The following is a 12,348-nucleotide window of genomic DNA, read 5'->3' as shown; positions in this document are numbered from 1 at the left end:
GGTCTCAAACACCACTTCCATCTCCTCTCAACCAGCATATTTGCTTTGCAAATTGATTTTTAATTGTGAGTCAGCTCTTACTTGCTTGATATTTCTGTAGCCATCATATTCTGATGGCAGACAAGAAATTTCATACGGTCTCTAGAGTGAAAGTAAGTATGGGGCTTCTCTTTAAACAAACTTCTAAATTTAAAACTTAATGCCAGAAGAGTACCTTTAGGTTTGATTATAATGTAGTACCATTTTTTGTTGGGACTGGCAGAGATATGCCAAAACTTTGCCTGTTTCAAGAAATCACAGTATTTTCAATTGTTAATGGCTTATATAAAAAGAGAAATCCTTTAAGTGTAAAGGATCGAGATTAATGGAAAAAATGTGGTTTCATTCATATTGCTTCACCTCATTCATTGTTCTCTAAAGAAGTGTTGCCTGCTTGCCTTCCTCTTGTTTTAGCTGTAGATTATTCTTAGCACCATCAACTTGATCCACTCTTTTCTTCTTTCTCCAGCATTGCCATGGCAACTAAAGAAAATATGACTTCGCAGAGAGGAATGTTGAAGTCAATACAAAGCAAGATGAATACCTTGGCTAGTATCCTTTCCTAAAACTATGTTCCCAGTGGATAAGAAGAGGTATTAGTACAATTTTTTACTCTGTCATTTGGAGATCAAAATGCTTTGCAATGTCAATGGCTGTATAACCTGTAGTAGTATTGTCATTAGTGACAAACAGACCTTTTTTTTAACCAGTCTCACTTGATAATCTGACTGAAGCATCTTAATGGTGAATGTGGTGAATAAGGTGTTTTTACTCAAATTTGAATACTGCATATAAACCAACGTAGCTTAATTTTCAGGTAGAGATCTGCGGCGGCATTTTATGGCCTTCCCTGTTACATGTTTTCATAAAAGTATAATTTCGTTTTACTACTTGCTTTTTGCTTTCAAGACTGTCCAGAGCTGAAGCTTGGCATACATTGCTTCTTGTTATGGTTTACAGCTAAGAGTATTCATGACCTGAGTATCCTATTGTCTGTCACAGTCTTGTAGATGTTAAGATTTTGGTTTGTTGGTTTCTCCTCATATTCTGTGCTTATGGCTAAAGAATGTGACTGTGAAGTCATGCATGTTTGTTGTTTTCCCACTTATTCCTTCCTTTCTGTCATAAGGGCCCAAAGAACAGCATTAGCATCATTTGATTAGACAGATTACATCCTGAAGAGATGTATCTTGGTAGCCCATAAATTTCATTAGCGTTCTTAGCAACTGGCAAGAACAAAAAAAAATTCAATAAGCTTTGGCCTTAAAAGATTCTTGGTTCCAAAGACATGAAGCTCTGAAACTTATTATCTTGTTGGCAATTGTATTTTGTACATTAAAAGATAGATTTACATCTTTATTATTTTACAGTAGGAGGAGTTCTTCCTTATGTGCTATACTTGAACAGTGTGTAGTCATGCAACGTGTGTCATTTTCTCAGTCAAACGCCTTTAGTTGTTCCCTTCACCAGTAACAGAATTCCATTAAATAAACTCTACAGGTGTTTTATATAACTGTCCCATTTATTTTTTTCATTCTCATTTAAACACAATTATTAAATGTAACTAAGCCTCACATATTGGAGAATAAAATATATCAAATGCTGTTAATTTAGGTGATCAGGTGATTAATTCTGTGTAAATGTGAACTCTGAGCTGTTCTGTTCTCTCTTTTCTCTGATTGTCTGTTATTAGTAAAGTACAGTTGTAATCTTGCTAACTATCCATCAGGTTTTTAACTGCACCTGCTTTTTCCAACCTTTTTTGGGGGAGTAGTTCTGCATTTCTTGCAGTATTGGGATTTCCACATAGAGAATTTGGGGCTTGTTATTGAAGATACTGTTTGCTAATATGACCTTGACTCCGACTCCTTAAAGATCGGTTTCCAGCAGTGAACAGCCTGATTCAAAGGATCAACCTTCGGAAACGACGAGATTCTTTCATCTTGGGTGGCGTTATCGGCATCTGTACCATCTTACTGCTGCTGTATGCTTTTCATTGATGGATGTTCCCCCATGGACTCTGCTAAACTCATCGCCACCATCCCTCCCCCCCAGCCAAGGAAAAGTGAGTGGGGGATGCGACAGACTTCGAACAGCCTGCTCCTTAGGGCTGCGAGTATCAGCATGATGTCCAGAGCTTATGACGGTAGACTGCGACACTGGGTTTGGGTTGAAGCTGCAGTGTTTCTCCTCCCCTGCCATACATCTTCCTTTGGTTAAATTTGGTGGGATTTGTTTGTCTTTAATTCCCTTTCTCACTGCGAGGTAAGTAAATACAGGACGCTTACCAGAACCTGTAGAACAGTTTCTGTGCTCAGCGGCGCTGGGGAGATCTGTTGTTGGCTGGTGAGTGGAAAAAGATTGTTAGGCTTGCCTTGGGTGGAAGCTCTGCAGGAAGCCAGTTTCCCCTGTAGGCTAAGCGCAGTACTGAACACTTCTGCCCTGTGAGAAGACTATTGCAGCTTTAAGCCGTCAGGTTGCTTTACTACTAAATACGTGTTCTGTAATTCTTTTTAACTCATGGTTGAGATACTAGTTATTTCTGCATAATTTGTGCTGTGAAAACTGTGCTTCACACGAGTTCCTTAAGTTAAAAAAGGATTGTTCAGTTCACTTTTTGCACAGAATATGAATGAACTGCCCTCTGAGGAAGATTTGCAAGGTTTCTTGTGGCTTTAAAGGGACTAGCGAGTCCCCCTTTGTAAAAAGGGAGCACGGTGTCCTAGCAGCTGTTTACTATAGTGTTCAGTCATCTGAAAAGTGACCAAACATGAGTTCACCTAAAAGTAGTCTTTTGGGTGTAAATACTTTGATTTTGGCTGGCATCATAAAGGTCTTTTTATAAAGACATGATAAGCAGTTTGAAAAGTCTATATTGTAATTTAGATAAAGTTATTCTGATAGCGTTAATATTTTTACACTGTAAGTAGGATATAATCTAAACTGTCAATTGGAAATGAAAATTATGATGGTTATACCTGAGGCAAAAGTATCTGCGTGCAAAATTTTTGGACATAGCTCCTCATAGTAAAGAGTTGAATGTATGAATAGTGAAACAAGTATTATTTACCATTATCTGGGGGGAAGGAATTTCTTTGGTTCAGACACGCAACAGGAATCCTGTTCTTCGCATCTCTAAACAAAGCTGACGTCAGGAATGGCTTTGATATTGCAGATTCACAAATTACAGATTTTTCTGCCCTTTCAACACCTCTCTTCCATCTGTCCTATCATAACCCAATAAATTCAAACTGAGACACTGAAGTATCTTTTTAAGAACTTGATTAACTCTTTTCACAATCAATTTACACTGCTCCTAACAGATTTCATGTATGCCATTATCCACAAATGTCAAGTGGTCTCCAGGTACTTTTCCGGAACAGAGTCTAGCGGGACAGACGCAATTTTTTTACTGCTTTTTGTAGTGTCTGTGAAGTATCTGTTGGAGGGAGTAGAGACTTGTGCCTGTGTAGTGTGCAAAACCACACTGTTGCGCCTAAACTGTTTGTATGGATCTGAAGGCTTATTTGCAGACTAGTAACTTTGTGCTAAAAGGTCGATGGAGATTTCTAATCAGTCATCTTGTCGTTGGGATTAGAAAGCATTTGGTATTAATAAGTTTAAAACTGTGGGGCTTGTATTTTAAATAAAGGGTGATTATTTGGTTGATTTGGGACTGTTCCTGGTTTGAAATGAAGTGTTCATTAAAAGGGTTTATGAAAAAACTTGATGGATAAAGGAGGCTTATTAATGAATCTGTGCGTTGGGAGATCAAACCTCTTCTCCCCAATGCTTTTTCTTTGATTCCACCACCACCCTAAGGGACCCTGATCAGCAGTTAGGCTTCTGTTTAGGATTTGTAGGATATGGTTGCTATATAGTTGGCAATATAAGACCTGCAGTACCGTAAATAAATTCATTTATTTAATCTTACAACCAGTCGTCTTACTGAACTTAATTGATTATTTGGTGCATATATTTAATCTTGTGTGAAAAGCTGCTATGGAAAATATGTAGATTATAATAAATATGTAAACATAATTGATTTTTCATTTTATGAAAATGTTATGGAGGAACTGATATATTTTAGTATAAAATAATGGAAATATGCTAAATTATGTCTGATAAAGCTTTACTGGAAATGGTTTCAGTGTTGGCAACCCTTCCATGGTTTTTATTTGTGTTGGCTTTGAGACAGAGTTTTGTGTTGAAAAATACATTTCATTAACCTTGTATCCTCCCCTTCATCATCATCTTGTAGTCCTCTAGCAAGGCGAGCAGGCGTCTGCGTCGCTCTCTGAAGTGGTGTGCCTGCGTATAGCCTAGGGGAAGGACTTGCTCATTCTCCTGACACATCTCTAGTAACATGTGGCTGCAGTAAGGGCAACGGACTGTAAAATGCAAACAGTGGATAGCAGTATTTAATCTCAAACCCCAAAATATAGGTTTGTATGTCTCCTGTTGCTAAATATGTTCTCTAGGTTTTTCATTCTGTGTGGTTTCTCTTGCTCTAAGGAAAAAATTGTGGTTAAAAATTTCTCATTTCAGCAATTCCTGGCAAAGTTGCAGTTTCGTAACTCAACCAAATAGAATTGTGCTAAGAAAATTACTGCTAAGCCACACAAATGAAGTGAGAAAATCCATAATATTTCTGCAGGGCTCATTTCCCACACATGCAGACTCTTTTTAAATTCCTGCTTTATTCTTGCTAGTACACAAGCACCTATTTTAAACGTGTCCAACAACCCCTTAGCTAGGCCTTAGAACGTCAGGGATCGCGTTGCTAGCTTTTGATGCCACGCTTCACACGGACACGAATATTTTTATCCTTGCTTTTTAGACTATTTTTTTCACATGTTTATCTGATCTTCAAGCGCTGGCTGCTAGAGCAGAGGAATGGCATTCGGGCAACACCCAGTACTGCGCATTCAGTCAACGGGGAGCATTGGCATGGTCCTAGCCCAGACACAGCCGTAACTTCTCCCCGGCCCTTCATGGGAGGGTGCCTAAGCAAGGGTGGAGGCAGGGCTTTGCTGCCCATGACTCTGGGACCAAGCAGTGTGATGCTTCTGGCAGTATGAGTTTGACCTTCCAGGGAAGGCACGACACTTTTTATGAACCAATATTGATTTCAGGAGCTTTTTGTTACTGAAGTGTGATATAAATTCCTGCTGGATTCATGACACTAAATGATCAACTGGAATTTTTCACTTGTAGCTTTAGAAATCCTTTCTTTTGGACAGTTTTAAGATTACTGTGAGAAGAAAAGAGTCCGTTCCTCACTGGATGTTGAAAATGAAAGAGCAAAAATAGATTTTGAGGTGATGTGAAGGTTTCACATAGCTTGCCGAGAGCTTGTCCTCCGGGGCTGTGTCCTGTGAGGAGCTATGTTCCTGAAGCTCCCCCAAAACTGCTACACAAGGGGCAACGTCTGGCCCACCACTTCTGATTGTGTCGCTCATTTAGTCAGGACTATTTTAACTCTCTACGCTTAGCAGCTTGTTTCCCAAGTTCTCTTGATGCATAAGCTTTGCCTATTTTTACTTTTTTTTTCCCTCAAAGCTTTCATTTGAAATGGGAAGGAGAGGTAACAGCCGTTACCTCTTCCGTTCGGAAGGAGGAAATAATTCCGAAACTCCTTATAACAGTGTTGGATTATGAAATCTTTCAGAGCAGTGCTTCTGTTGAGCAACGTGCAGTACAGGAGACTACAGTGAGAGACATAGGGAGACAAAACTGAGCCATATTCTAAGTGACATCTGCAAGTCCTCTTGGTGCCCTGTATCTCTCCTGTCGACTGGATAGTTGAAACCAGTGTTGATGCTTTCAGTTCCGAATACATAAGTGGCTCTTTGTCTGTCTACTACTGAGTGAGGAAAGCAGTTTAAATAAACATTCCCTCAAGACAAAAAAAAACACCTTTCTCACAAAATATTGTAGTCCAGACCCTTGTAAATGAGTTTCTGATTGCACTTTCTGATTTTTTGCTTTTCATACAGCTTCTTGAAACTTATTTTATTGCAACTGTAATTATTTTTGTTCTCACCTATTGTGCGTTCTCTGTCTGTATTAAAAACAAAAAGCTTTGATATGTAATTTAATAATAAATTAGAGTTCTAAGCAAGGTGCTTGGTTCTTTTCCCAGGACAATCTTTGCCTACCTAAACTTCAGGGAAGATGCAGAGATGACTCATGTCTCCAGTTTGCGATTTTCACTGGGCATACGAACTAATTTGTTCTCTGTTTTTGTACCAAATATCAGGTGTGGTGGAGCATTTCCTGACCCGAAGCGCTCGGTTTGGCGGGATGTGTTCCGCCTGTGCAGACCTGGACTCCCCTTCTCCTGTTCTGTTTCAGGCACCTGTATTGGAAGGGTCTGAATATAGTCATGACTCTTTTTTTTCTGCTGTTCTTTGACAGATAGAACAAGGATGGGTTTCTTGACAGGTGAGCTTTAAAAAGTTTTCTATATATCCATTGTATAAAGCATTTAATTCCCAAATGCACACCAAAACCGATGTTGATCTGAAGAGCCTTCTCAGCATAAGGTGCCTCCCCCATTTTTTAATACACTTCTCAATAGTTTGGTACCTTTTTTTTCCCCCTCCTTCTGCACCAAGAAACAAAAATAAGCTGATACTTTGAACATGGTACAAGCGATTGTAAAACTCTCGGCAAAGTTCTGTCGCACCCTGTATTTTTCTAGCCATGCTGTGGTCTGGAACGCCTCCATCCTCGGGTGTTCAAACCAGGCAGCGTCATGCCTGAAGAACCCATCTGTATCTGGTGGTTTTGCAACTGGTGCTAAATCTTTCAATGCCACTCAAATTTATTTCCTCAAACAAGAAAATCTGCCTGGCAGTGGGATACCTGTCCGTTCGCATAAGTGAAGAGAGATAGTTCTCCTCGTTTCGGAGCTGTCGTGCTGTATCTCTAATGCTGCTTTAAAGTAGAGGTAGATTTCTGTATCCTTAATGTGCCTACTAAATATTCAGGAATGACCATATGCTTTCTCAAGGGAAGACTTTGACCGTATGTTTCAAGTTAGAGAAGAAATTTCAAAAACTCTTTTGATAATGGAAAGGCAATTCTGATTTCAGATAGTGGGAAGGGCAGTTAGTTTTTCCAGTTTGCGGCGCTGGTAATAAGTGGTGCATAAAATTCCATCTTCGTTTGGATTAGAAAATAAATCATTAATGGCACTGAATCCTTTTTTCCAACTCCCTGTACAGTCAATAATTTATAGTGGCACAGGCGTAAGATACATATTTTTAACCATCCGCCTCCCAGAATACTGTTGTTCGTATTGAAAACTGCTGTCCTTCCCGAGGAGCTCGGGCGCAGTGGGTGTTCGTGCATTATGGATGAGCCGTGCGCTGCTCCTTTAGTCCTGATGCGACTCCACGAGCAGATTTCCTGCTGGAAGGGAGCTGAGCGCTGCGTTAGAAATTCATAGGGAGAGACAGGAGTGGCTTTGTTTTATGCGTTTCACTGGACGTGGGAGATGTACTGCTGTGTGGACTTGTTTGAGTGTTTTCAGAGAAAATCTCAGTGCTTACTAGAGGTATTTACATTTTCTGAATGCCAGCCCTTTATCCAAAAAAGAGGTCTTCAGGCACGAGCACTGTGCTGCCAGCGTCTGTGCCGTAGCGCCTGGGAAGTGCTCATTAAACCCTCGGAGCCTGCGGTTGCCTTCGTCTTCCCCCTTCCCTGCAAGCTGTTTGAGACCGTTAACAAGCACGTGTGCTGCTGCTCATCCCTTGCTTCATCTTTCCCTGTCGCTGCAGCCCTCCTTGCTCCCTCTTCTTAATGGGACCCTGAGGCTTTGCTAACCCAGTTTTGGTAGCGCTGCTAGGGAAGCAGGAGAGGTCTGGGCGTCATGGAAGTCCCTCTGCCTTTGAGGCCGCGTTTGCGGTGTTCTCATTGTGGATTATTTTCTGGTTTTCTTGACTTTCACGCCCTGTGAATCCTCTGTCGGTCAGGGGTGTGATTGTGAGAGGTCTTCCTTGAGCACGTCCGTTCAGGTCTTGCGTCTTGCATTGCTTTACCTTTCTTTGTCCACTCACTGTGCTGCCCGTCAGGTTCTGCTCCCTTGCTTCCTGGGTGTTTGGCTTCAACTAGACATTTCAAACACATGGATTTCTCTTTGGTCTCATAATTTTAATTTCTTCTTAAAAAAAAAAATCTATCCTTACCTTGAAGTCGAGAAAGGCTGTCCCGGGGTGTCTTAGAGCTTATTGATCAAAACCCCAACTAGAGCTCTGCCTGAAAATTCAACGATAACCACTTTGGTGCACGAGCACAGCATCCTCCTTCCCAAATTCTGTAAACAGGTCGGCTTTAGTCCCTTCAGAGCTTATTTTGTTTCTTTTCTTATCCCATCCACGGCATGCAGCGTTCTTGGAAGCGGGGGCAATATTCTTCATCTCTTGTCTTTTTGGAGTGCACTAGAGGCTCCTCACTGCGGGTTGCAAAGTCCCGCTGAGCTGCTGGCTCGATAGTGGAAACATTCTTAAGATGTTTGCTGGTACGTGTGCCCGGGTGTGTCATCTGCTACAGAGGGATCCGACTTCAGACCTGTGCTGAGCTGGCTTCTTTCTGGGTGAAATGCTGCTGAAACGTCAGGTTTTTAAGGGAACCTTTTCTTAGGACTCTGCGGGACGCTCAGGAATACTGCAGGTGCGAAGAGGAATCGTGAGGAGCCGTGAACGTGCTGATCAAGCGTCCCCGGCAGTGTCGTAGAAGATCGTTTATTACACTAAAAAGTAACTGGACCGTGCGAGGACCTTGTCGCCACCAGAGGCTGGTGGGTGCCCGTGGCGCGGTGCTGAAGACGTAGCTTAGAAGAGGCAGAAGGCGGGAGGGCTCTGGGCCGCGGCAGGGGCCTCTCCACAGAAATAGGTCTTTGTATTGGGGGGTAGCGGCTGTACCTCACTGCGGCACCGAGGCAGCTGCCGGCCAGCTCTTCCTGAGTTCCCGTACATTTCAGGAAACGGAAACGGTTTTCAAGCCTACACGCTGTCTTCGATGAAGTTTGTTTTTAAAAAACCCAACAAACATTTGGGGGATGAATAAGTTTATCTGTTCTTGTAATACGTCAGGGATACGTCGGCTCGAGTTGTGCCGTGGTGCCTCTGGGAGGGGAAAGGAGGGATGGGGGGGATGCTGCCGTGGGGATTTTGGGTTTCCAATCTTTTTCATTCACGCGGGTACTCGTATCTGTCTGGCCTTTGAAAATCCGGGGCTCCTGGGGGCGGCCGCGTCTTTGCTGGCAGAGCGTCGCTGTGCGCTTTGCCGTGCTGGACGGGCAGATGTCGGCCGTCCTGCACCGCCACCAGCCTCCTCGGGCCTGACCACAGGCACAGCTACGGCCCAGGGGAACGAACTTCTCCTACGCCTCCCGAGAAAGAGAAGTTCCTTAATTCAGCAGCCCGGTCCCTTCCGCAAGCGTGGTGCTGCTGACGCCCTTCGGCGCGAGCGCTGGCCTGGCCGCGGGCCGGGAGCTCTCGGCGGGAGAGGCTGGGACAAGCCATCGCCTGGGCAGGGGAGGAAGATTCTGTTCCACAGCTGTTAACTCATTTTTTGGGACACTTCAGCTTACACCCACTGTACGTTTTGCAATGTAGAAAACCAAGGTAAAAATAGAGCGGTGCTCTAGGGCTTTAAAGATCCCAGGTCTTACCAAATTCCCTTTAATTTTGTTACGGTTTGCTGTGTACCTGGGCCAGCTCTTCCAGACTGGTAAAGAATTAGTGCAGCGGGTGAGCTGCGCTTCTGTTTTTCTGCCCAGCTGGCATTGATGAAGCGATCCGTTTGCATTGATCGTCGCTGGGAAGGAGTATAAAATATGGGCTTTATGAAATTGGACCTGAGACCAAATAATAGGAAGAAAATGCTTTAGAATCTGCAGCCTATAATTAAACATTTCCAGGAGGCAGCGAGATACAGCGAGCTCAGCAGAAGGAGGCATTTCCCTGGGAAGACTTCCCGTCTTTGCTTTGTTTCACGCTGTGTGCTATTAAAGCAAACAACTTTGCAAGCTTCAGAAGCGTTCGGCAGCTCTTGACCAAGAATAGCATCTAACATTACAGCTAAGCTGGAAACAATGAGGGCCATCGCTTGTCTTTTTTTTTTTTTAGCACATAAACTAGGTAGCTTAGCTCATGGAGAAATCCCCATTACTCTATTTTAGGTATTCTAGGGAGGATGGGAGTTTTCATCTTCTGAAGGATCACGCAGTAACCACCGTAAAGGAAAGGTCCTAATTTAGAGCAGTGCCCTGATCTGCTGGTACAATCCATACCAACCCTTTCTTGCGTTGTATAAATCCTAAGCACTCGTCCTTCTCCCAGGTTTGTTGAATATGTCTTGTCTGATTAAAAAACCGAGCTTGAGCTGTGATAGAAACCTCTACCTTGTGCCATGGAGGACCAGCTAGACTCCCGATTAAACGTCTCGCTGTGTAGACGTGGGAGCCGTGACTGAGCCGCTCTGAGCGCCTTTGCAGGGGAGCGGTGGCAGCTTTGAACCGCAGGCAACGTGCGGAGTTGTGCTGCAAAAAAGTCTGCATTTGTAAAGGGGAAGGCTGGTTCTGGCTAGGAAAATAGAAAGGTGGAGGCTTTCGGCACCCTCACCAAGTCAAATTCCATTCAAGTTCCATTCAAGTTCATTTTCCTCTGCTCTTTTACTGGAACCTACCAGGAGTATGTTTGGTGAACTACTTCAAATTTTGAAGATGTCCACCATACACCCCCTAATTTCATGGGTTTTTTTAATCTCTCCAGCTAAGAACCTGTTCCGTGAGTAGAGAGAAATTTGGGGTGCAACCTGTTCTCTTTTTTTTTTCCGCCCAGCGTTGGGCTACAAGCCCCTCATGCCGCTGCAGAGCAGAGTGAGCTGTACCCGCGCCAGGCGACTTTGTCTGCAGCTCATCGCAAGGTCTCGCCGCTGCGGGGCTGCAGCGGCTGCAGCCACCCGGAGCTCTGGCTCCGTCGCCTCCCAAGCGACTTGCCAAGAGGCTGTGCGGAGGGAAGCCCTCAGCCGCACGCTTGTTTCTTCAACAGTGGCCAGTGTTAGGTACGAGAGAGAAAACGGAAACGTTTTCCCTCTGCTTTTAGTTCATAGCTCCTGTCTGGAGCAAAGTCATGGAAACCAGTTGAAGAACTGGTGACCAACTTTTTGTCCTTTGCTTGAACCCCAAAGCCCATGCAAATTTGTTAGTGAAGGCAAACGTTAGGAGGTGAATGGAGAGCCTATAGCGTTTAGTAGAAAACATATGCAACATGGAAATTGGATGTAAACCTCTTGCTGTTCCTTTGCGTATCTATTATACATGAGCCCATCAGAGCAGCATATTAATAAAACAGGAGGCTAAAGCGCTTGGCACTCCCATCTCTTTAGCAAAACATCAGAGGAGAGGCTGTCAGCTTTGGTCTTTGAAGTCAGGAACTTGCATCTGCCCAGCTGCTTCGGTGACACGGGCAGGATGCTCAGAGGGACGTCTCGCCACTGAAGGGAGACCTCTCCCTGGTGCGGGGGTCTTTCATGGGAGTAAAATTCTCCTCCTCTGGGACAAAGCCATTGTTCTTTCCTGCTCAGCCTTCTTGCCCACTGAATTCTTTAAGCAATAGACAAAGGCGGCCAAAGATGGGTTAAAGCAACCTCATCCATCAAGGGGCTGAGATGCAAATTGCATTTGTTCCTCGAAAGCTCTCCCCACCAGGACCACTCTGTCCCAGTCCTTGGTTACGCAGGGGTGCCACCAACCACAACCACCAGTCCCTTTGCATCGCTGGATACTGGGAAGCAAGTTACGCTGAATTTTCTAAACATCTAAGTTTTGCTTCTCCATCAGGACAAATCGAGGTGGCTCTTTGGACCTGCCCTGTCATTGCACTCGTGTTGCCAAGGGTCCTGGTGCAGGCAGTAAAACCTCTTGCACTTCTGGGTGAGCAGAGGCAGCCAGGGGATGCTGCCGCTGAACAACACGGGCGTCGTACAACGCCTCGCCTCCGTGCAAAGCGGGAGTAGCTGTAGTGTGGTGTAAGTTGGGACCTGCGTGGCTGTAGGTGAGTATTCACGGCTGGTGGCTCTTACGGCGGCTGATGTCCTGGCCCGAGCATGGGAAGCTGAACATGAAGAGCACTGACTGAGCCGGAGCTACGAGGGGGAGCATTTAGGAGTAAGCACCAGCAGATCTAGTTGGATTTGCAGTTTTCAAAGCAACGGGGAGTGGACACACTGAAGAAAGCCAGTTAGGTTGTTAAACATGTATTAACCAAGGGGGTGGGTAGTGGGGGAGAAGGGTAT

At 44.1% G+C, this 12,348-nt stretch overlaps 1 protein-coding gene across 2 annotated transcripts in view; it reads left to right on the top strand.

Moving 5' to 3' along the window:
• Nucleotides 1-2,056, top strand: part of GOSR1 (golgi SNAP receptor complex member 1) — a gene marked incomplete at its 5' end in the record, with an annotated part of 30,221 nt that extends 28,165 nt beyond the window's left edge. For both annotated transcript variants that reach the window (XM_082008601.1, XM_082008600.1), the window contains 2 exons: nt 509-591; nt 1,915-2,056. In XM_082008601.1, the coding sequence (XP_081864727.1) occupies nt 509-591; nt 1,915-2,039 (208 nt within the window). In that variant the 3' untranslated portion in view covers nt 2,040-2,056. The remainder of the gene's footprint in view (nt 1-508; nt 592-1,914) is intronic.
• Between the last annotated feature and the right edge of the window lie 10,292 nt (nt 2,057-12,348).

The sequence above is a fragment of the Phaethon aethereus genome (genome assembly GCF_964289735.1).
Source record: "Phaethon aethereus genome assembly, chromosome: 19".
In the NCBI taxonomy this organism is placed as follows: domain Eukaryota; kingdom Metazoa; phylum Chordata; class Aves; order Phaethontiformes; family Phaethontidae; genus Phaethon; species Phaethon aethereus.
This window is presented reverse-complemented; position numbering and strand designations above follow the sequence as displayed.